General features: G+C 39.3%; 1 protein-coding gene across 1 annotated transcript in view; it reads right to left on the bottom strand.

Moving 5' to 3' along the window:
• Positions 1-460: 460 nt before the first annotated feature.
• Positions 461-26,384, bottom strand: part of SVIL (supervillin) — a 107,254-nt gene continuing 81,330 nt past the window's right edge. Inside the window, exons 25-41 of the mRNA XM_063452600.1 lie at positions 22,544-22,716; positions 21,067-21,222; positions 20,112-20,248; positions 18,656-18,803; positions 18,400-18,545; positions 17,434-17,609; positions 16,688-16,835; positions 15,378-15,654; positions 11,012-11,160; positions 10,421-10,526; positions 9,787-9,994; positions 8,858-8,991; positions 7,974-8,129; positions 6,089-6,232; positions 3,981-4,102; positions 2,409-2,564; positions 461-1,662 (exon numbers count right to left, since the gene is read on the bottom strand). Coding sequence (XP_063308670.1) covers positions 1,576-1,662; positions 2,409-2,564; positions 3,981-4,102; positions 6,089-6,232; positions 7,974-8,129; positions 8,858-8,991; positions 9,787-9,994; positions 10,421-10,526; positions 11,012-11,160; positions 15,378-15,654; positions 16,688-16,835; positions 17,434-17,609; positions 18,400-18,545; positions 18,656-18,803; positions 20,112-20,248; positions 21,067-21,222; positions 22,544-22,716 — 2,623 coding nt within the window. The 3' untranslated portion in view covers positions 461-1,575. The remainder of the gene's footprint in view (positions 1,663-2,408; positions 2,565-3,980; positions 4,103-6,088; positions 6,233-7,973; positions 8,130-8,857; positions 8,992-9,786; positions 9,995-10,420; positions 10,527-11,011; positions 11,161-15,377; positions 15,655-16,687; positions 16,836-17,433; positions 17,610-18,399; positions 18,546-18,655; positions 18,804-20,111; positions 20,249-21,066; positions 21,223-22,543; positions 22,717-26,384) is intronic.

The following is a 26,384-nucleotide window of genomic DNA, read 5'->3' as shown; positions in this document are numbered from 1 at the left end:
TTGTTAATAAAATCCTGGCACAGTTAGCTTTTTCCCTGCGTTAGAATTTCTTTTATAGTTATCTTTTTGATTTCCAATAAAGTATATTTAGGGTTATCCGCTCAGATAAACTGACTGGCATAATGAGGCCATAAGTGTGTTTTTTCTTTAATCATTTGACTTTACCCAATAATGTGTTTTCCAATGATGAACGTCACCCTTAGAGTCTTACCATCTCAGTAGTGTACGTACACCAATTTACCTTACAGCCCCATCAGTAATGGCTGTTCCTAAATCTGCAGTTTGTATACCACATTATTACATACCACAAATTACATAGTCCAGTAGTCAGAGTCAGCATGTACATGATGCAGAGGCAGTGGTGGGAACCGTGGCAATATACAGAGCCACAATCTGAAGGTAATCTAGGTGCGGGGAGTGCGGGAAACCACAGAAGCACTCCGAAGAAACACAAACACTCTTTTGTAAAGTTTTCATTATGTAACATTTTAATTCAGGTTCTTATATCACAAAATACATGTTTTAAAGTTTACATCAGGTATGAGAAACTGAGATGTATTCTATTATAAAGTACAAATTATTAGATGCATTTTACCTGCCTTCAAAATGCAGACTAATCTTTCCTGTATATAAACTGTACACAAAAAAAACAAAACAAAAAAAAACAAGGCACTATACACTGTTAAACTAACCCATTCAGTCTGGCGTTTAAGCACAAACACTGTGAAATAATGCTTGCGGTGCTTGTATGCATGGCAACCTCATGGGCTAGATCACACATGGGAGAGGGAAAAATAATGTGGCTACACACCATGAGACAACATAGCAATAAACATTTGGATATCAGAACTTTACTCTGCCACCACTAGAGGGCAAAGCAGAGATTAACAAGTCAATACATTGATCAGTTCTTTGAAGCCCTTGATTTGGGATTAAAAAAAAAAAAAAAACACGGTTTATGCCAGGTGTAGCAAAAGATTCAAATAGCTATGATGTTAACTATTGGGTTTTTCCAATATTAGTTCAAAGTAGGCATTGATACATAACTTGGTTTGTGTAATAACACAAATTTTAAACAGTGAGTATATTGCATAGTTAAATACAAAGTTTATATAAATAAATTCTATAGGATCGAACAAACAAGATACATTTACAAAAGAAGGGAACTGCTTCAATATAGTTATCATTGCAGCAAAGGAATAGATTTGTATTTCGCTTAAGTGCACAGTAGATAATTTAACCCTTTGGGTGACAGCAGGGCACATATCACTAATGTAGCATTCACCCCCTCTGAAAAGAGATTGCCTTTGAAAGGTTCCCAGGTACATTTACAAAAAGGACACGATTCAACAGGCAGCACAATGAGATTTCTGTTTTCCAGCCAAAACTGCGACAAAGGAAGATGTGGAGCGTTTTACAGCCATATTCATGAATACAAAAACTTAACGTGAAACGTAGAGGTTTGAGGAGACAGCAAAGTGCAAATCCAACAGTGGTGAGTGGTTGAGGTCAAATCAGCATTAAGAGAGAACGCTGGACCTGGACGGGTCCCAGCGAAACCGTGCAAGATTATCTTCAGAAAAGTCCTTTTGCTTTTTTAACATTGACCTGTTTCCAGGATGGCAGTGTGCTGTATTCGTCTCTCGACATTTCTAACGCAATCTGATTACAAAAAAACAAAAACGACAAAATATATCAGTAAACTACTCCTACTAAAACAGACCGTATTTCACCACATTCAATGCTGTTAACTCTATAGCATTATAATGACTGCATGAGGAGTATAACTGAGGATACAGTAGAATTAAGATTCCACTAATTAAAATGAACTTTTAGAAACCAACGCCAAAGCCTGGTAGACTTGTCCTATTTTATCATAAAAGATCCTCACGCAGACAATCCTCGTGACACCACAAGATAAGCTCTGTTTCCTTCGCAATAAAAATATTTAATTTAAAAGTTAAACTAAACAGGAAATTACGCTCCCCCCCAACATAATTAGAATGTTTGTCCATTCGGATGGTTTACAGTTTAAAGTAAATTGTGGGGTAACTTTCTTACATAAAACCTGCCTTGTCACTCATACATTTCCGCTATATAGAGATCTAAAATTAACTTTTTCATTCATCTGTTCATTCATCAGATTTTCTATCTTTTTGGTGCGGACGTGTAAAAATTCACCAGTGTTTTGGACATAAGATTCGAAGACTGCCATTAACCCCATTTAATTTTTTTGCGTGCATTTATCAGTAAATTCACTTTCTGTGCTTCATGCATTTATCTCAAATCGTGTGTTGGCAAATCGTTTAGCATCACTCAATTTTAACCATGTCAAGAGCTGCTAGCAAAAGGACAGTTTGTCATAAGCTACAGAGAGATGGCTGGATGTAGTTTATAAGAAACCTTACCTCAAAATCCTTGTCCGAAAGATACATTTCAAGCTTTAAGGGGTCCACTCCCTCTGGGAGAGGGCGAGCCAGTAGCTGTTCTAGGGGATAGATCCTTTTACAAAGCTTTGCCAGAACATCTTCTACAAGGAATATCTGATTAGAAACTTCAGCATCCTTATGGGGAAAAAAAATGGAAATCTGAATTAACTGCACAGCTTCTTTCCAAAACCTAAATCTATTCCAAATATATTTAGTTGACACATACAACAAGCTTTAAGAATTCCCAGACAGGCCCTATATTGCCCCGGTTGATGATAATTCATCCAAATCAGATTCTAGCATAACATATCCCATTGGAATTAATACATTTAAAGAAAATAACAAAAACCATGATATAAAGAGGTTCCTATATCAATATAAACAAACAGAAACCAAAACCCATGGGATTTAGCAAAAACTGATAGAATATTTCCCCACATGAATAGGGGCTTCAACTCCTGTTGCATTTGTACCTATGGACAGCGCTGCGGAATGTGTCGGCGATTTATAAATATAGTGTAAAATACTATGAGGATAGAGCGGGGGAATTTTAAAGTGACAGCTGACACAGCAGAAGAGGGAGAAGAGGGGGGAGATTTAAAAAAAAAATAAAAATATTTGCAAGCCCCAGTTTAGTGAAAACAAGAAAACCGATTTAATACAGAAATCACTGGACTGCAATTACTCCCAAAATGGAGGACATGCATTTAATGTAAAGCACATAACAGACCATCCACAGCAGGAATTTGTAAAACAGTTAATAAAAAAGACATGGCAATATTTTGTTGCAAAGGGAAACATAGTTGTTTTTTTTTTTTTTATTCTTTATTTTTGTTGTGCAGTACATATTCACAATCTGACATAGCCAAAGCAAATTCTTTGCATATCTCAGCATAGTACAGGGACATCCCTGTATTTGCATGATACATGTGCACATTTGAACATGGTTTTTAACTTTGAGCTAGGTACAACGATAACTTGGCTAACAACGTAGGTATAACAGTGTGCCTAGCAATGATTTCTAATGTTAACCGTGTAATACAGAATGAGAGAATAATCATATCTGCCCAAAAATGCAAAAGTGAACATGAAATATGTACACATTCACGCTTTAAAGGCCACTATCCATTGCATGGCAGCAAACACAATGTTGGAAGATTTTCTTGCCGAGATAGGATAACAAATGTCAATGCAGCTTCTCCAACCAGAGAGACTGGTGTGCGAGGATACTCATGGACTACCAGGAGATGAGCCATCTATTGCCTACCCGCTTGGATGCAGTCCAGGTCAGAGAGTCACGGAACCATCGAGCGGGCTTAGAAACCCGGCAAACTGCTAGGACAGAAGAAAGCCCAGACATACCTAAACTCAGCGAGAGGACAGAATAAAGAATGAGAATGTGAAGCTTTTGCAAATATGTTCTATCCTATCTCAGCAAGAGGGAGGATCTACCCACTGATGCTTATTGCCATTTCGCAAATAAATACTCTACTTGTGTTTGGAAGCATTTGGTGGAATATAGCGATGATTCACAATCTAATTTGCACTCACCTTTTCAGTGATCTGAGCAATATCTTCCCGGTGCTCCCAGCTTGGAAACATGTTCGTAAAAGTAAGAGGTTCAAGACCAGCGTGTATCAGGTAGGACTTGGGAGGCTTTTTAGAATTCTTCCCTATAAATACACACCGAAAAACTATTGGAGTACAACATACAATTGTTACCCACGATAACATGACAATTCATATAGTCTTAAAGAATGTCAACACTCCAATTCTCAAATACTCTATTTTCCACGTTCTTTTAGAGTGATCTACTGTCTCATATGAGATTCATAACAATACATTTTGACAACTCGCAGGTGATTGATTACACAGTCTTACTGCATTTCAGGCCCACAATAGCGAACAGAACCATAACAGCTAAAAACAACAAAGTAAATGTGGAGACACAGCATTTTGTTTTAGAGCTGTGTGTGCGTGTGTTTTTAACAGGATGGTATCTAATAAGAAACAATGTAGGAGATCCAACACTTTAAAAATCTTTCTTCTCACCTATGCAGACTCTCACAATATTCTGGTTTGCTCTGGACAATTTTTTTTTAAAGATATATGAAGTACTACACTATATTTCAAAGCATTTGAAGGGAAGAAAATTAATTAAATACTATATGGATCATACAAAACCAGATTTGTTTTTTTTTCAGTATATTATGTTTGCAGCAAAGAATGAGAATGCCAGAATCTGGGTAACAACTCCAAAAGTCAGAAATGCATGAAAGGGATAACAAATAATTTAATAAAAAAGTAACACACCGATTGTAAAGTTCAGTTAAATTTTAATTAACAAATCAATCACTTTGGATTTATCTCCACACATGGCATTATCTGTGAGCCATGTAAACTGTTGATTCAGTGTAACTTCCATCTGTCAATCAAAGATTTCTCTCGTTTAATAGTTTTTGTGTGGTGTGTGTTCACAAATTATAGTGTTGCGTGTACAATAGGATCTTTGCTCATATATTGGTTTAAGATGGTTTCTTACACATACAAGAGATACATTATTAATGTATTTTTAGCTGCAGTATTTGGTAGGATCTAACATTTCAGCTTACATTCTTACTAGACACAAGGGTGACATAGGGGCTGTAAGGTCTGTAGCTATGAATGGGCTTTGAGCACCAAGGAGCCTGGAGTCTACAATACATATAGACTCAATTCCATAGTGACCAATGTGAAGGAAGACACAAGGTCATTCTCTGTATACATGGATTTATTGATTCAACAGAGGAGAAATGCAAAGTAGCAGGGTCATTGAGATCTCTATTCTCATGACAGGAGACCAGACATGACCGATCCTTTTATTAGAGGGTTTGGGAGATGGGAATAGTGACAGCTTAGAGCTCCTTAAAAGTATGTTAGAGAAGTGAGAATGCACATGTTCAGATGTCTAAAGAAAATCCCTGCAGACTTTTTCACTGCCTTTTTAAAGTAATCAATGCCACTAGATGTGTTTCTAGGCAGTAATGTAATCACTAAGTTGGCTACTAGAGGTGCTTCCTGTGCGAGTGCTGCACATTGTGCAGGACCTACATATAGCAACTCCACGCAGAGCTGAACACTCCCCATATATATATATATGCACTGATCCAATGCATCTCTGAGGAGATGCTGATTGGTACAGAGTTTTGCTGCACATGCGCAATAGCCTCCCGATGTTTTCCTATGGGTAAGCATTTCATTGCCTGAGATAGTCAAATTTGGATAAATGGTGAGCAAAATCACTTTTCTAAAATGCAGGCAAGGGGGACAGAAACTTAAATTGTGATTTTACAACTATAGTGTTAGGAATACATTTGTATTCCGACACTATAGAGTTCCATTAACAGCCAAAAACAAAACATTTATTGTGATTTGATAGTTTGAGTAAAGCGGTCAAATGTTATTCAAAAAAAAATCTGCCTTGGACTTTCTTCCATTTGTGCCCAAACCTTTACTTCGGAGTTCGGGGCTCCCTTTCATTTTCTTACAAGTCAGTGCTAAAGTTGCTAACATTTTCTAAAAAAAATGCCAATAAATGTATAATACAGATCAGAATTGGCAACAACTTCTTCCCCAAGCAGGAATATGAGATGTAACCACGTATACCTGGAACACATTACCTTTACAATACTGCAACACTGTCTCCAATGCACTTTTCCGATCTGTATCCCATCGGATCCGAGCTGATCCAGTGATAACGTTCTCCACAGGCCACCACCCCTGCCAAAGGTATACCTCGTGATGATTGTCAACCAAGAAGAGAGCTATGGGTTACATAACAGCAAACCAGTCACCACGTAGAACATTTCTAATGTATCGGCAACAAGACACCATAGTGCATGCAACCATTTTACACGTGGTTTAACAAAAGCTTAACAAATTCCATACCTTACTTAAAAGAAAAACATTTAGGTATACAATTTCAACATGCCGACTTCTTTTGAAGCATTATGGAACTCAGAGTGCCTGTATGTATTTATATATATATATATATATATGCCTGAAATTATCAACTACTAGTTCTCTCTTTAAATGCAATACAATTGTTGAAGCCCTTTAAGAGATGGCCAGTAACCAGCTTTGCGATATCAATGTCAGAGTTATAACCTCTCCACAAGCAGGAAGGTGGCTGCAATGCTAAAACATATGGAACAGATTTCTGCCAAATGTATGTAATTTTCTAGAAGAAAAAAAACCCAAACCCCTAAAAAAAAAAAAAAAAAAAAAAAAAAACTAAAAACTTGGTGTGATTAAATCAGTTGTCTTAGAAATGCACAGAACATATGAGCTCCAGATGCATAGAAAATTGCATAACACTTTTTTTGCACATTCTACACATGTACACATTGTGTGTAATGGAAAATGCACATAAAAATGTTTGTTAAAACGTTAAAGCTATAAATTAAGAGGGTCGAGTACTAAAATAATGAACACACTAGTCAGACATTTAGTCTCCTTCATTTGGTTATAGGCACAAAATATATCAAAGCGTAATAAATTGGGTAGTAAATCCGGTGTTTACTTATTGGAAGCTATGTCAAAGCTCCCAAGCTGCTGTTATTTCAGACTGCCAGGGTTCCACACAGACACGCTAACTGCTGTCGGAAAATTCTGCAAAAATTAGACCTCACAGGCCTTCATGAAGATTCAGACTTGGCTTCCAGAACATAGTTTGGCCACGCGTTTTAAGAGTAGCTATAACAGTGATACAGGGTTACAAATTATATTCTATACATGCACACTTTGCTTTATACATTGATTGCAGCAGCACTATATCGCTAATGAGAGTTGCGTAGATTACCGATGAACACTTCAAGAAACAATCGGAAGGGAACAGGAAGCAGACGTTTGCCGCCTCACTTTACTAGGGGCCAGGGTTCTTTAAGTCAATTGCAATTCATGTTGTCCCAAGCCCACATCCTGCGTGATATTGCCACTTGCTAAACTACCTTACCACCCCGGCTCCCTAAAGAAGATGTAACTATGGCTAGGAAAGAAGAACAGGGGCGTAGTTAAAGAGAAAGACCGTAGGATCGTGATAGGAGCATGGCTGAGGGAAATAAACATCTGACTGCAAGGGGAAAGAGTGGAGAAAATGGTTGCTGAGCAAAAGATGTACAAACCTATCTTGCAATTGTACGTGGAGGTTGAGTTGGAAAAGACACAAAAATCAAGAAAAAGGAGGAAAGACGTGAAAAATAAAAACGTGAAAAGGAAATTAAAATATATAAAACAATTAGCAACTCTTATTTCTAGCTTGATCTATTTTCTATTAGTGTTCATAAAAGGGATGTATAAACTACAAACGTGGCTGCAGGACTACAGTAAATGCATCTCCCTTTGATAAATATCTAGCATATGATTCAATAGAGCTGGCTTTAGGGGAGAGTAGAGCTTCTATCCACTACAGCAATTCGAGCAATCATCAAGCTTCAGACAAGTAGACCGTGGTATGTTTTATCTGAAGAACGGATATTTTCATATTTAAATGCACAAAAGGTGTACCTGGCTGAGATGCTGTATAAAGATCCTCTTGCAGGAAGGGCATGGAATTAACTACAGTGGGATCTCTTGAAGGATACATGAATTCAGAAGCTGTGAACTCTCCAGACGAACTACTTAGACTAAACAGCCGTGGAGTAAAGTTAAACTTCCCAGGATCTGATAAAAACAGAAAAAACAGCTTGCAGTTTATATGAGAAAAATCTTTAAAATAGTTTCCCACATTATCATATGGTATAGTCATTCATTAATCTTAGGAGACAGATGTTGCAACTTATTTTAATTTTTTTAAACAAGGAAAAAAGTAAAATTTTAAAAAAATATCAAAATCATAGCACATTAAGTAATCTGTACCCCAATCTCAAGTTTGAGTATACTCAAGGCATGTTATACATCCTTGCACATTTAGAAAGGGGGGCGGGGGGGGTGGAGAGGGGTGAGGACCTGCAATCCCACTACTTTCAGTTAAAAGTCAATAAAACTAAATTCTGAAGAATTGACAGGTGGATTGCAAGTCCAATTCCCAGCTTAGCCTTTTACCAATTAAAAAGTGTAAAGCTGTTTCTATATGTACAGAGGGTAGAGGTAAATCGGCAGGGGAAGAAAAAATAAATAAAAACAACCCCCCCTTTTTAGAGGAGAGCTAAGCAGCACCAAGGTAACGTCTTTGCTACAAAAAGTTGTATATGTGTGTTTGGGGGATTTAATACCACTAGGGGCAGGGACACTACAGCGTTGGCAATACATATTTGAATTCCTAGCATTATAAAGTTCCTTTAAATTCAAATAGGTTTGTTAATATTTTGTAGGACACTTGTGACAAATCGTATCGGCTTGGTAAGCAGGATTAGCATTTTAATTCACACAGGACGTATATAAGAAGTTACCTTGCATCATACAGTCATAAGCTTTACGATCTCGCCTTCCAAGAGCCTCCCAGAATCCTAGTGGTTCAGAACCCTCATCGCATTCGTTGATCGTAACCTTGCTACTGCTGTGTAAACCGGCTTCAAGGGGACATCTGCATTGCAAATAAGATAAATAATATGATAAATATAGATAGTGAAATATGCAGTAAGACAGCCTTTTTGGAAACGATTATTATCCTAATTTAAAAATTTATGCTTTCAAAGTCACAAAATAGTGAGAAACTAATGACAACTTTGTTTAGCAGCTAAAACTCGTTATGAGTGAATCCCTGCGAGTGGGACTTTACAGGGGCTTCTAAAACGCATACTCTTGGGACCAACTATATTTGTAATTTATCTTTTGATTCCTATGGATACAACAGCTGAGTCTGCAGATTGGCATCCAGCTATATTATCAGAGTATGCCAATGCCCCATATGGCACATCAGGGTTATCTGACAAAGTATCACCTGGTCAAATTCATTTTTAAAATGTGATATTCTGGCAGATTGACGGGGTTTGAAAGACACGGTATGTAGACAAAATATGTAAATAAGTGCTGTGTATACTGCTGGGATATTTGCCTGCACTTTGCGGTGTGCTCGTGTTCAGCAAAGTAATGAATACAGATTATCAGAACAGTACGAAATAGTAAGACAGGATTACTGCTAATATTTAGCATCAGGGGTTCAATGCAGAATAACATGCTGCTAAACCGTTTGGATTCTAACCACAATTAGATCATCTCCCAGGGACTGGCCCAAGAACAGGACTAGGGTAACCGCCGCCACCTTCACAGAGGAAGGGTATTTGGAGATATTCATCCCTCATCATTCATGCTAGTATTAGGGGGTAACAAGATATGATAGTGCTGACATTCAGCAGCAACATTTCATTTCTGTACTCACCCATCTTTGATTCTGTTGGCTGCGGACCGCCCTACATCCTTCGTGTGACTCTGTGCTTTGCAACCATACCAAAGGTAGATTAGTGCTTTATTAACATTGAGTAAGATCATCGAGGTCCGGGAGCGCAGGCTGCTGCAGTGGCAGGCAACTTCGATCAGATTCCCTTCCACAGGAACCTCTCCCCGCACACAGTACAGCCTCCAGTCACCTGTAGGGGGAATAAAAGGTGTAATCAGAGGGAGAAGATGCACTAAAAACACACACACATTCAGACTCATTTATTTTACTAAACACAGTTGGGTCAACTCAAAATAAATAAATAAATAAAATTCTTAAATGTTAGAAAATAAAAATAAATTACAGAATTCTTGCTAGTGTATCTGCAATCCCCACTGTATTGAATACATTCCAGAGAGAATGCTTTTAAATTCTCTTTCACACCTTAGTAGATTAGTGTTCCAGGCCTGTGAGGTGTTTGCGATATTTGATGCATGGTAGGATTTAGGAATAGGTAAGAGAAGGCAGCACACTTTTATAGTGAGATTCAGATTGCAATGCAAGGGGTAAAACCATGGGGATTCTTAACGGGTCAGGAAGTGAAATACAACAGCTCAAACTATTCAGCACAACTTGCTTTGTGTATTTTCCTCCTCCTCTTCTCTTCTCCCAGAATGGACAATCATTCCTCCTTGGAAACACTGTAAGAAACATGGAGGCTCTTTTCCCTGAAGTACTTGGACCTGGAATTAGAAAAACAAATTAAAAACTTATTCCACATTAAATCTTTCTACTCATGCCAAGGGTGCATATCTACAGCATGCACGGAGTAAAAGGTGCACTTCCAATACAGAGGGGAGGTGGCGCCAAAGAGACTTTCTATGGGAGTAAAAAGTAGGTTAATGTGTACTCTACAAGTGAGCAGTTATGTAGAAGGATCCATAGCATGACAAATTTTAATAAAGCAAAATCTGTTTTTTTTTTTAAGACATTAAGCATAAAAAGTTTAATTAAGCAGTGCAATAGTATTGGTTTTCATGTCACTATATTACTCAATAACGGCCTTTTTTGGCCACGCTTTGTGTAAGAATCATGCAAGAACAATACATTAGGAGTAATTGCTGTGCGTTCCATGTTGCGAAATTGTATAAAAACAATATCATACAAAGGTAAACAAGATAATCAACACAAAATGATCTGCGGCAGAGAACAAAGACTACAGACTTGCCTGGGCACCTCTTTCTTCATCGAGTTCGATGGTCATAAGGGCGGATGTTCCCTTTTCACTTACAGTCGAATGGCGTCCCTGCCAGAAAAAGTATGCGCACTTCTCTTTTCCTGCTACTCGTACATGCTCTGTCTTTTGTCGCTGTCCAACTATCGAGAAAAAAATAAATAATATATTAAAACATGCATTTACATCAGAAAGAATTACAACCGTTATGAGGTCCACTTTCAGGACATTCTTCTAGTTTGGAAAGTTACTCAAAGGTGAGCACTTCAATAAGCTATAGTGGTTATGGTGTCTAGAGGGTATGTTTAAGATGCCTCACTCTTTCCATCAATCAAAATGCAACAGTAAAAGGAGATACTCCACATTTAGAATTATAAATCTGCTCTTGTAACACAATAGACCGGAGGAATGTGGGCTGCTGGCCTAATGCTTCTCTCCGTACAAACCCCCATTATGTGTGCCAGTTGTCTGCTTATCATCACGTGTGATAGATAGATCCGTATTATATACTTTCCAGTTTAGTGGAAAGGACACTGCTAGCCAACAATATGGATTTTATAAATATATCAAACACATGTTTCCAGTAACTATTAGTGTGGATTTACACTTATGAAGTCTCGTCTCTTGCTTGTTGGCTGGAGAACAACTTTTATACATAACAACCCTTATTTCTCATGGTTTTTAAAAAATAAATAAAAAAAAAGTCCAGATTTGTCGGAAAAGTATGATGTCCGATACAATAAATGCTCTAAATACATACATTGCTCATTCAACTAAAGGATTAAAAGAATTCCGTGCATCAGTGATCTAAATGCATTTAATGATGTGCGTACTTATTGTGATCTTGTTTAGTGATTAAATAAGTTGGAGAAACTGTGAAAAAGTGTGTACCTGGAAGAATTCTCCACCTTTGTCGTTATTCAAGATTTCAAGTTTAGGAATTTATACATGGACGCTGACTGTTAAAGACTCTTTAGACCAAGCATGTCAAACTCAACGGTTAACACGGGCCAAATAAACAAGGTTTACGCTTATGTGGTCCGCAAAAAAACAAAAACTTCAGTTTACATAGAAACGTAGGTTTATTTCAGTATATATATATAAAAAAAGTTGCCTGACTGACACTGGATGTCCTCACACTCTTAGGGCTTCAAAGTAAACAAAAAAAACACATGACTGAAATGGTGAATGTATGCTGTTGCACAGCTGTAAAAAAAAACAAATGACGTTATCTTGTTGTGTTGAAGTCCTATGAGTGTGTTCTTCACTTTGGCTGAGATCAAACTTTATGATCTCAGCCAATCCAATGCTTTCCCAGAGGAAAGCATTGGAAGGCTAGTGTGCATGTGTGGCAAAAAGCTGCGCGGCCAATCAGCATCTCCGTGGGGAGCGTTGAGCACCTCCATGCACACCCAATCTAATACACTGTCCCCTCCCCCTCCCACCAATCTAATACTGTCCCCTCCCCCTCCCACCAATCTAATACTGTCCCCTCCCCCTCCCACCAATCTAATACTGTCCCCTCCCCCTCCCACCAATCTAATACTGTCCCCTCCCACCAATCAAATACACTGTCCCCTCCCCCTCATCAATACACTGTCCCCTCCCCCTCATCAATACACTGTCCCCTCCCCCTCCCACCAATTAATACACTGTCCCCTCCCACCAATTAATGCACTGTCCCCTCCCACCAATTAATGCACTGTCCCCTCCCACCAATTAATGCACTGTCCCCTCCCACCAATTAATGCACTGTCCCCTCCCACCAATTAATGCACTGTCCCCTCCCACCAATTAATGCACTGTCCCCTCCCACCAATTAATGCACTGTCCCCTCCCACCAATTAATACACTGTCCCCTCCCACCAATTAATACACTGTCCCCTCCCACCAATTAATACACTGTCCCCTCCCACCAATTAATACACTGTCCCCTCCCACCAATTAATACACTGTCCCCTCCCACCAATTAATACACTGTCCCCTCCCACCAATTAATACACTGTCCCCTCCCACCAATTAATACACTGTCCCCTCCCACCAATACACTGTCCCCTCCCACCAATACACTGTCCCCTCCCACCAATACACTGTCCCCTCCCACCAATACACTGTCTCCTCCCACCAATACACTGTCCCCTCCCACCAATACACTGTCCCCTCCCACCAATACACTGTCCCCTCCCACCAATTAATACACTGTCCCCTCCCACCAATTAATACACTGTCCCCTCCCACCAATACACTGTCCCCTCCCACCAATTAATACACTGTCCCCTCCCACCAATTAATACACTGTCCCCTCCCACCAATTAATACACTGTCCCCTCCCACCAATACACTGTCCCCTCCCACCAATTAATACACTGTCCCCTCCCCCTCCCAATTAATACACTGTCCCCTCCCCCTCCCAATTAATACACTGTCCCCTCCCCCTCCCAATTAATACACTGTCCCCTCCCCCTCCCAATTAATACACTGTCCCCTCCCCCTCCCAATTAATACACTGTCCCCTCCCCCTCCCAATTAATACACTGTCCCCTCCCCCTCCCACCAATACACTGTCCCCTCCCACCAATTAATACACTGTCCCCTCCCACCAATTAATACACTGTACCCTCCCCCTCCCACCAATTAATACACTGTCCCCTCCCCCTCCCTTTAATTAATACACTGTCCCCTCCCCCTCCCACCAATTAATACACTGTCCCCACCCCCTCCCACCAATTAATACACTGTCCCCTCCCCCTCCCACCAATTAATACACTGTCCCCTCCCTCAAATACAATGTCACCCCCTCCCTCAAATACAATGTCACCCCCTCCCTCAAATACAATGTCACCCCCTCCCTCAAATACAATGCCCCCTCCCTCAAATAAATACAATGCCCCCTCCCCCAAATTAATACAATGCCCCCCTCCCCCAAATTAATACAATGCCCCCCTCCCCCAAATTAATACAATGCCCCCCTCCCCCAAATTAATACAATGCCCCCCTCCCCCAAATTAATACAATGCCCCCCTCCCCCAAATTAATACAATGCCCCCCTCCCCCAAATTAATACAAGGCCCCCTCCATTCAAAAAAAACAAAAAAAAACGCTTTGTCGTCAATAGTAACAGTTCTGAAAACAAGTCTTTGTTCTAAGACTTGCTTTTTATGATGGCAGACACATTTTGTAAACTTCTACAAACTATAGCCACTTACCTGTCGTGCTCACCATATTCTTCACCCCCTCAAATTAATACGATGCCCCCCTCCCCAATTTAACACACTTCACAGGAAGGTCCCCCAAGCCCCTCTTCCCCTACCTTAAGATGAGCCACCTGTACCGCAGTTCCTGGCCTGCGGGAGCATGTGATCAGCCGTGGGAGGAAAGTCAAGAATCAGACAGGAAAATATCCTTCCGGTCTTGCGGCTGGTTGCAGCCACAACACAAAGTGGCCCCAGGGCAGGTAGGCCGCAAATATGTCAGTTTGACCTGCTTGCTTTAGGCCATAAACAAAATATGGAAATATTGTTAAAGGAACACTATTGGGTCAGAAACACAAACATGTACTCCTGACCCCATTATTTTTCTTTATTATATTTTTTTTATATATATTTTATATATTTCATTATATTTAGGTGGCTTATATCCTCCCCTCTCCCCCCACCCAAGGGGAAAACATTGGATTGGCTGAAATTGTGCAGGAGGTGGAGCGGGGCGGGGCAAAAAGTCAGCAAAAATGTGGCTTAAACAGCCAAGCAAAGTTGGCAAATTTCTCCAAATCAGTGCTTTTTGTCTATATTTTGCTTTTTATAGTTTTCAATTCAGTCAGTGGCGGCTGGTGAAGCTTAAAGATGGTAAGGGCTCTACCCACTTAATCCCGTTTAATCAATAATTTACCCAATAAACCGTGCCCTCTTCAAAAACAAACCTATAGATACTTGTTGGAAACAAAAACAACTTTAAATAGATTTAACCCCTTCTATTAATGCGGTCATCCAACGAGAGTTCTAAAAGAGAGTACAATAAGCAGGGGCTTGTCTTTTAGGGCATCTAGGATAAAACGCCTCATACATAGCCAATAGAGGATAGCAGAAATCATGATAATGGTTCCCCCTCCTCCCCATGTCTTGTATACTGTGCTTCCAACGATGGCTGAAAATCACGGGAAACTGTGAGCAACTACTGAAGTTCCAAATGTCATTTTGACCTAATTTGACCGTGTTTTTTTCTCTCTCTTCATTAATGAAAAAAAAACCAAAAAACTGCTTTGTCGTCAATAGTAACAGTTCTGAAAACAAGTCTTTGTTCTAAGACTTGCTTTTTATGATGGCAGACATTTTGTAAACGACTACAAACTATAGCCACTTACCTGTCGTGCTCACCATATACTTCCATTTCACCACATACGCATCTCCCTCATGGAACTGACCAATGCTCTGCTTTGGCAGCCTGCTATAATCAAACTCCAGTATGTGCCACACGTCCACAGAGCTGGTGGTTATCTCGTACTGCCTGCTATCCTCCCCTTCAATCATCCCATAACCACGAGCAACATTTAACCCGTCAAGGACCGAGCCTACAGTAAGCTGGGGAACTGGGACCATCCGCATGATGTCATAGGGTTTGAAGTCGGATTTTGTTTCTTCCTGCTGTAAACAATAGAGATTTAGTCATAAAGCACAAGGAAGGTAACTTTGCAACATTCTATTTTAATATTACATGAAAATGTAACAAATTAAATGTTTGATATACTGTTGTGGAACAGACACACACACACACACACACACGTATCTTTTGAACTAAAGGTCTGAATAATGCTGAGCTTGCTCTCCTACCAGCTCTTTTGAAGATACAAAAAAAACCACACATTTACCCAGTGCTTATCAGGCGGATGCCAATGATCTAACATGTAGACAATTCCCAACAAATAGGACTGCATTCACTAAGCATAGGGATATTCCAATGGTGCCTCACAGACTTTGGTGTATACATACCCCATACCTCACAGTGAAATTATTGTTTATAAGCGGGTTTATTTTGTATATTTCGGATCGCACGCATGTGCTGCTGCTTTTGTGCCCTGGCTGAAAGATCGTAGTTTTGATCTGGAAGTGGGGAAATCTCAGACGCAAACGGCAACAGTATTTCTAAGACTTGTAGATACTTGTATTTGTTTAATTAATTAAGGTACCGACGATGTATAAATACACGGTTATTGAGAAAGGCTTTGACTGGGGCCAAACCATTGCCTGTGTTTCAATAAAAAGCTGCTTTTGGGTTTAACCCTTTTAGTGCCCAGGGAGCTTTCATTTCTGTACACTAAACATTTAGACAGACCAACTGCTGCCTATAGAAAGCTATGAGAACACCAACATACTTTGATATGTTGTAGCATGCCAATATATTTAATTTGAAAAGCTATAGGGCCTTAGATATTGTACTAAAAGGAAAAAAAACAATAAATACGCAAAACATTAACATAAATTCAGCTACATTAATGGATAATGAATAATGTGGATTGGTTTAACCCCTTAAAAGGACACATGACATGTGTGACATGTCATGATTCCCTTTTATTCCAGAAGTTTGGTCCTTAACGGGTTAAAATGTCTGTTCAGGTAAAGAAAAAAAAAACACAACACAAAACCAGTGTTCCACATATGGAGCTTTAGAATTTGCCTTTTGTTTTGGCGGTTCCTCACACATAATCTTCTCATTTGGTCTCTTCATTTCGGTCCAATCCAGGAACTTTTCTTTAAATAATATGGTTTCATTGTGCTCTGTCAGTCGACCAAATATTGCCCAGTCAGGTCGCCCGCAACCTTTTCTGAATAATGGAAAGGGAGTATTATTGCAGAATCACTAAATGAAACCTACAAGATACAGCAGATACACTTTGCACATGTCTCTAGTACACAAATAAATTGTGGTTTAGATTTAAAGGGACAATGATATAAGAACCAGAACACATCAAGGATCGTTGCACAGGGGAGGATGGAAGGAGGCCCCTAATAACAGTAGTAATTTCTACAAGTCATTCCAGGTATAACACCGTTTCTGTGCTTGACGTAGGACTGGGCATAAAGTCAAAGTAGGAAGTTTTACTCCTTTGCCATTTAAATCAATTTAACTTATGGGGGATGCAGTCCACAACATTTGGAGTGCTGAAGGTTGCCTATCCCTGCACTAGACTAAAGTGTTCTTATTTTTAGGAGCTTCTTCAAAGTATGGGGGTGACAGGCGCTGTTTGCTACTGCAGCTTGCCTTTATTGTGCAGCAATTTTACGACCTCTAAAAGTGCTCTAAAAGTGTGAATCAATAATGGCAACATCATTAACACATTGTTCACTCCAAAGCCCCAGCATTATCGATAAAAAAAACAAAAAAAAACACCATTTTTTATTTATGGACTGCCCTTCACCTACCTTGGTATTAGAGAATTACACTCTCCCGGATCCAAAGGATTAATATCACACGATTCATAATCAAAGACCCCATTCCATAGGTGCTTTGCTAGCTGGAATGCGGTCTTCCTCTGAGCCAACGTCACCTCTTTACCATGCCACACATACACTTCACTGCCAAAATCCAACACCAAGACCTACAAAGCCAGAGTTGTACAAACATAAGAACATCAATGCTCAGTGTATATAGATTATACGGTTAATAATTCACACAATCTCACTTTTCACCCAATACTATATCTATTTCACAGTTTTTTTGTTTTTTTATTATTTATTTTTTGTGTAAAAATATACAAGCAGACTTTCAGAGTGACAGCCATAATAAAAGAACTCTCTGTGACCAAGATTAACAAGTGTTGAGCATTATTGAAATAAAAATTAATTGCAAAACCCCAGGTAGAAATCAAAAGCAGGTTATAAACAGGAGATTTGGCTTAGAACATAAATATACAACATGTCTAAGGTAAGGAGTAGGACAGCTGAATATGGGGCATGCCCTTATATGGTAGGGGAACCTCAGTTTGCGACTGATCAGCAGATATCCTATAGGGGCCTGGATTATTTTTCAGTTTTAATACTGGACGGTGGCAGGAGAGTTCACTGCATTCCGGTACCTATTTTATTAAAGGATATTGAAACCCACTAAAGACCTATTGGGATTGCACCTTTTAAATTTCCGGTCGAGAACTAGAAACTTTGATGAGATATAAACCTGGCCAGGCCTACCCATCATTTAACACTCTCTTTTAAACTTTCCTTTCACTCAACCATTTACATTTTCAACCATATCCTTGCTAGAAAGAAAGCAAGTGAGAAAGGTTCTTTGAGAATGGCACACGTCATTATAAAAAATAAAAAAAAAATAAAAGCAGGTTTCTTTTTCTCCTTTATTCCATAAAGTAACTGCGGTATAGATATTTCACTTACCTCCTTGGATTGCAAAAGTGAACATTTGGGTATTTTACCCCAGAACTCATCAACAGGGACAAGTTTATCATCGACTAAGCGATAAATACAGTTGGTTTCGATCATTGCATTTTCATATCTCTCATCTTCTTCCGGGCTTCCAGCCTCTGGTATGAGCAGGGGGAAAAAAAGGGATCATTAAGAATCTTGTGGATTATTCATGCCCTGAACTCATTTCCTTTTGGGGGAAAATAAAAACAACCAAATAAAAAGTTACCTTGAAATTCAGTCTGTCCACTCAAGAGTTTCCAAAAATCTTTGGCTGCATGCGTGTGTGTGTTTATTCCTTCTTCAATTGTCTGTATATACGATGCCCTGCATCCAAGCTCCCTTTTGGTTTGAATTATTGTTGCCAGCTCAGAAGCCTTGAAGAAAGAAGAAATAATATATATATATTGGTACTATTGAGAAAGGAATCATTCTGGAGAAGTAAAAAATATTATAGGGAAAAATCCTGAAAATTATCAAAGAACAAACATTTTAGCAAGGCTCAAAATTCCCCAACCAGTGAGCAAAAATGTAAAGGGGCCTTATAGGCTCCAGACCCACTTCAGCTTAATGTAGTGTTTCTGGTGTCTACCTCTGGCCTGGGCCAGCAGGTTGATCACTGTAAGCATTGCCTTTCCTGAGAAAAGGCAGAGTTTACATAGTTTACATAACTGCCTATGACCACTTCTAGTGGTTTTCACTCAGACAGCCACTAGAGGGACTCCCAGTGTTTGGTCATGCTTAGATTGCACTGGTGCTCAGAGACTTGTTGCTCTACACGGAGACACTGAACGGTCCTCACAGATATGCAATGACAATGCGTCTCTACGAGGAGATGCCGATTGGAAAAGCAAATGCGGTAAGTAGACTGGAGTAATTATGCATGCTGGTTGGAATACCAACATGTACTGTAGAATTAAAATGGACAGTGAGGCATTCTGTTTTAGGCCAATGTCCATACACCGCATATAAAAATGAATGCTTAACTGAAGGGAGCAATTACTAAACGTTAGAGACTGGTGCAGGCGACTTGACAATGTCCTTGTTTGTGTGCACATGCGCATAGATGTGTGTGCGCATGCTTCGGTAAACCGATTATTCTGCTAGTCCTGACACTCGTCCCACCATGTAAGGTTTCGAAATAGACAAGTCAGGCATGACAATGAATCCAAATCAGTATATCAAAGAAAAAAGGTTCCCCGAGTAAAAGAATATTACAAAAATCAAAAAAATTACTAGTAACATCTATACAATCCCAACTTTCATTAATAACACCACACTTTATTAAATTAAGATATACACCCCATCCCCCCATGCTGTGACATGACAGGGAGTAAAGGGGGTGTGATCGTAAAGAAAGTGTTCTTGATAAAAGTTGGAGTAGTATAGGCAGTTACATTTTTTATTTGTTAGCCAATTTGTTTTCTTCATACACATTATTGCTTATCTGGACCAATTAGTTTGTTTTTGCATGGATCTTTCTACTGGAATTTCCGGACTTCAAATGATCTGCTAAAAGCAGACAACTTGTCGCGTGCATGTACAAAGGATGACATACATCAGCCACATCCTGGCCTCTTCCCCAGCAGGTGACATGGCACATTTGATATGTATAGGGCTGTCCAAAAATGACAAACTCTTTGAAAAGTCTGAGTCACAAAACAAGGACATTTAAGGACAATAACCTTTGCTTTTTCAATGACGTTTGCGAACTCTCCAACCCACAGGAAGCAGTAATGAGGGGTGATCAACAGGAAACAGTCCCCACTGTTCAAAGAGGAAGCACGGGGTTCAACCAGCCTTGACTGAACATGCCTCCGTCCTAAAAAAAAAAGCAAAAAAAAAAAAAAGCAACACATCAGTCCTTATCCAAACAGACTCCTTTAACCCACTGAGAACCAGGGCTATGCTGGCGTTGGCTCATACAGGTTCATATTGGTCCTTCTATTAATTGCCAGTGAATTTAGAATCAACATTAATAATAAAATGTAGAAAAAGTAAATTCAAATTTTTTTTTTTATTTTTTTTTATAGATTTTGCTTTTCACACATTTATATTGTTTATTATGTCATCAAGTATTTGTCATTTTACATTGAGGGCGTTTCAAAATTTAAACGTGAAAGAGTTAAAAGCTCTCTCAATTGATACATTTGCTATCAAAAAGCATACTTAAAAAAAAAATACAAACACACATTTGCATTGCATAAGTGACTTGGTTCTTTAGGCAAAAAAAGGAACACACTCAACAAATGAGATCTATATATCCCGGAATACAAATCATGGCATTGTGAGTGCACAATGTGTTTTATATACAAGAAAATGTAAACAAATGAAACACACCGACACTTACTGCTTTACAGGAGGAGACTCAGAAACAAAGGAAATAACTTACAACCATAACGGATAGATACACACTGTTCTGGGAAATTAGGTAAACACAAAAATGTGGACTTCTACGGTTTGTTTTTTAACACAGCATAAAACATATTTGTTAAATATAGGAAAGTAGTGAGCATTATATTGAAATTCCAGGCCAGTGACCGTTCACCTTTAACACAGACCTCGAGGAGTTAAGAAATGAGCGGTGTGGTTAGAGGCGGAGTGGGAGAGCGTACAATGGTACAGACTTTTCTAACGTACCTTTAATCTGTATTAACATAAGCTTCTTATAGGGCACAGCACTGTTATTGGAGTGCTGCTCCGTTAGGTTCACGCTCCGCAAACTGACGCTGCTAAAATTTTCTTTACTGGCCAGACCAGCAAGGGCTACTTCGGAGAAGTTGGAGTTTTTAGACACTGCAAATAAAGATGAATTTATTTAGTTTTATATTACACTGATCCAGTGATATGCATGATGCATGAAGATAACATTAAAGAAAATTAAAACACAAATACTAGACAATATTTTTTATTATTTTTTTTTTATTGCAGAATTGGAGATTTTATGTAGGGGCTTATTTGTCTATTTTATGATTTTGGTGCCGCTCCCAATCCCACAGCGCACCTTACTCTGGTGCTTCCTGTGCTTGTCAACAGCGGCAGCCATCTTGGATTGCATAGCAGCACTCGCATCGAGAGGACCTTCGTGTTTTGGGCCTCCTGTGCTGCTCCCTATCCTTGCTTGCGTGCTGGTTCTCTTGCAGGCTCCCTTGTCCTGTCCTCCACAGTTTGGTTCTCTTCGAGGTGGCTTCCGAGTGCTGAGCCCAGCACTATTACTTTATTGCTTAACTTTAGGCCCCACTGTAGCCTCTACTAACTGAGCGTTAAAGGTTTTAAAGCGCTTTATGTGTGGCTCAAACTTCGGAATCCCTGGGGGAGAGGAGGGGGAAGAGTTCAGGCTTCGCCTCCACCAGCCAGCAAGGGACACACACACCTAATGCGCATAAAAAACATTTTATAATGCTCTCCTATGGGATTTTGGGAGACGCTGAATGCCCTTATGCATAGTGTGAGGACATCCAGCGTCAGATGACCAAAACGGTCTACTATTCTGAAGTCCCTGGTAGATCGAAACTAGAGCTGGAGTTAACCCTCCAAATGCAATTAATGCACTTTATCAAAAACTGCAATAATTACAAATGCAGGATTAAGTGGCCTTGGGCAGTGCACTCAGACCACTTCAATGAACTGAAGTGGTCTGGGTGCCTATAGTGTCCCTTTAACTAGTTGCACAAGACCAGTGGTACACAAACAACAATTGTCAATTTCTTTTGCACCATGGATTAAAATCTGCCTGTGTTTTGAACAGTGCCCAAGCTGTAGTTTTTTACTTTAAAGGAACAGTTTTGGAATCTGGACAGGTATATGCAAACTTGCTCAGCCAAAGAATGATGTTATGGATATGGATGAAATCTGTAAATGGGACTGGACAATCCATACCTCGGAACTTTGAACAAAGTGCTAGGAAGAGCTAATTTCAGAATAAAGAATGGCTGAAAATTGTGAAACACCACAATCTCCTTCTAACTGCCAAATTTTACATTTATACTTTTTACAAGGAAACCATAAATAAAGCCTAACAGAGAATATGGTTTTAAACAGATCTTTGATGCCATTATAAATCAAGTGATTTTTGGGGGATAGTTTATCTGCAAACAACACCTAAATATGTACATACTTTTCTCTACTTTCATTCGCTTTGACTCCATGAAGGCCACATTCAGCCGAGTCTCGGTATACTCCTGCAGAATGTCATCTCTCGCAGCCAGCATTCTTAGAGGGTTCCCAGAAGCTTGCACTTTACGCACTGGTCTTACGGCACGTTTATGTTCGGCAACAGCAGAGGTCAGCCTAGGAGTAAATAAACGAGATTCATATCATCATATAATCACTTTCTGCTGTGCGCCAATCCGTATAGCTGTCCAGTCTAATTACATTAATTATAGACTAACATAGTATGTCATATTCTGAAGGTAGCTATTAAATGATGATGGATAATTGCCTGCTGGCGTCTATATACAGCTGTGAATACGCTGTGTAGTTTACGGTAATTGAGCTTTACTGGCTGCATACTTTCCATGTAGTTAGATATACTATGAACGCAACTCTAGAATCTGTGGCATCAGCAACTTCTAACAGCATTCACCCAGAGACATCATTATACAACATCATGTAAGTCATCCTTTCATTTAAGCATGTTTTACTTAAAAGGGACACTATAGCACCAAAACAACTTTAGCCTAATGAAGCCGTGTTTGTGTACAGATCATGCCTCTGAAGTTTCACTGCTCAATTCTCTGCCATTTAGGAGATAGATCACTTTGTTTCAGTCTTTGCAGTCCTAGTCATACCTCCCCCGGCTTTGACTGACACCGCCTACATGAAAACAGAATGTTTTCATTTTCAGATCAGATGTTCACTTACTTTAAAAGGTTTTATCTCTTTATAATAACCTTAATCACGCACAGGAGACTCCTGCAGGGTCAAGAAAGCCATTAACAGAGCAGGATATCAGAAATTCTAAATTAAACAGACTGTGCAATAAAGGAAGTGTAAACATTACATGACTCTTTACAGTAAGTGTTTAGGAAGGCTGTGTAAGTCATGCAAGGAGGTGTGTCTAGAGCTGCATAAACAGACTAATTTAACTCCTAAATGGCAGTGAATTGAGCAGTGAGACTGCAGGGACATTATCTATACACCAAAACGGCATCATTAAGCCAATGTTGTTTTGGGGACTATATAGTGTCCCTTTAAGGAATTAAAAAGGAATCGATGCCCAAAATGTGAAAGGATCATGTTTAATGAGTAAAGTAGCTTGCAACCTATTATGTTCTGCACCATTAGAATATATATTTGGAATAGATACATTTTCTAGAGATAGTAACTGATGCTTATTGCAACCTTTCTTATAACTAGGGTAACGTAGAATATGTCTGCACATAGATGTGCCCCTTCTGCTTCCTACGGAGCAAGAAAGTTCTCTGAAGCAGAATGGGGTGGTCTCTGTTCTAGAAATGTTCTGTTTGTGGGGAAAACTAGCTGCTCATCTCAACTGCCGCACCAAGTTTTCACCTCTGAGAATTTTGGGTAGAAATATAAAAATAAAACTGCAGTTAATTTAAACAGGAGGGACCGACTATCTTTTAGAAGTGTATTTCTCTGCAACTTGCACATGCAGGTTATCTTTACTGGTCTAAAGATTTTTAGGAGGACTGCTAGATAAATACTTAAAACCGATAAGCTGACCGTTTTAACGTAAAAGCCCAGCGCTGCATGCCTCTCCAGGTTTGGTCCCACTGGGATACACAACAGCAAGTGCACAAACTTCACTCCATAAAAGGAATATCAAATTATTTATCACTTCTTTAGAATAAAATATCAGCACCCACTCACTCACAAACCCATATTCCAACATACAGCAGTAAGATCCATATTTGTGTCTTTTGCAAAAACATCTTATCTAGATCCCTGTAGAAGATACACACACACACACACACACACACACAAAAAATAAAAAATCTATATTTCACACTTCAAGCTGTAACTACAGCCTAGGGGGAGATTTTTTTCCGAATTGGCAATTTTCTCCACCTTGTCCTTTACAGTAAAACCTTATCCATTATAGTAGCAAGCATCTGAGAAATCTGCCCCCCAATTCTTTAACCTTAATGTCTTCAAAAAGGTATGAGTTGCTACTGGGGAATCGAATCCATTTAAGGTAAAGCACGAACGTGCAGGGCAATGTGAGTGCATAGATTACAGCGTGTGCCTGTAAACAGGGAGAAGAATGCTGGCAATTTTTTGCCTTACAGCAGGGGTACTCTTAGCAAAGGCATCTAGAGTCAAAACAAGCAATAAAACACGCATGACGTTCAACATCTATTAACGCAAACCCAACTAAACTGAAAGCACATGGGGAATGGAGAAGACATTTATATGTCTTTAGAAGCATGCCGTGCTGTTTATACCCAGCAGAACATTTATTGGATTTTTATTTTTTATGCCTTGTGATAAGCTGACTTCTGATGCAATCACAGGCATGTTACCATGTACAATCTATGTGTTAGATGATCGGCACAAGCACATCCCTTGGCTATTCCAAACATTGCTTGCGGCACACAATTACTGCTGTGGAAGGTCCTCTACGTTAAGGTCACTACCCAAAGTACAAGAAAGCATTCTGTGCAATCTCACAAGCACTCAGAATGAAGTGTTTTGGCGTTTTTTGTTTTTTTTTGTCATAGTGGAGGAGACACAGCAGTTTCCCCATTTACAAGATGTCTATTCGTCTGCAAGCTACCCCTGCGGTTTCTCATTAACGTTCAGATGCTCAATGCAATGTTCCACATAGACCATAGAATGTAATAGGTTTCCCTATAGAGAATTAAGTTAAAATCTTAAAACTTTGTTAATTACAAAGTAGAAAGAACAAAGGTTTTACTTCACTCTAGAAACAAGGAATTAACCCGAATGCTACATTCACGATACATGCAGCATGTACTAATATTACTATATATGTTTTTATATAGATTATGTATAGCAATGGTCATATAAGGAAGGGTTTTTTTACTTTGGTAACTTTGTAGCCTCTTTTTTTAAGTCTATAAAAATAAACAAGCCGCTAGACAGCTACTTGTCACGAAAATCTGTAAATTAGATGCAATGGGGGAGAAAATGTGTTTTGAATGCGATAGTGTGTCACTGGAATAAACTGACCAGAGGAAGTCACGGAGATAGCAAACCCCAAACTAAATATGAGCAGGATGCGAGCATGACAGGATTAAAAAAATAATAATTCAGTGTTATAACATTTTAATTACTATACTTCGTGAGGTTTACACTTGGGAAAATCTATGAAAACAAACTATAAAAATGAAATGTGCAACCCTTATATTTTCTGGCAGGAAACACAGTTTGCTACATGAACCCTGGCTTAAAGAGCACATTGTGCTTCTAAGACATTTGTGATGTCTACAGTGTGTGTACACAACTCTGGTTCCAGGTTCTGGATCTACAAACATCTACAAACTCATTGCTGTAAACCACAGGGGAGATAAATCGGAATCTTGGTGGGATCGCTCCATACATTCAGCAATAAAAAGGTGCTGCAATAGGATATGTGGAGGTCAGGAAAGCATGGGAAAACCAGAGAAAAGACGGAGAAAGCCAGCTCAGCTGACTCTACATAGTCTATTTCCTTCTGTAACTGACATGCAAACAGTTCATCTTTTCCCATTTTTCAATGGACGGAGGGCAGGAGCAACCCATTATTGCAACCCTAGAACATCCTGTATTTACAAGAAAAATTGATATGGTTAGTACTACTTCAATAACATGAAGATGGATTCAAATATTAGGGGTATCGGAAGGTGAACAACGGATTCTAGGTGAGCAGATCACAGCCATGGTCTACCATCTGTAAAATATGGCTGAAATGTCATTTTAATATATTTCAGCCTGTGCAGATTTGGACTTTATAGGTGGAAGGCCCAAATATCTGAAAATGGTTGCAAAAC

This window comes from Pelobates fuscus, chromosome 4 (genome assembly GCF_036172605.1).
Source record: "Pelobates fuscus isolate aPelFus1 chromosome 4, aPelFus1.pri, whole genome shotgun sequence".
In the NCBI taxonomy this organism is placed as follows: Eukaryota; Metazoa; Chordata; class Amphibia; order Anura; family Pelobatidae; genus Pelobates; species Pelobates fuscus.
The sequence above is the reverse complement of the archived record's forward strand: the minus strand, read 5'-3'. Positions and strand labels throughout refer to the sequence as shown.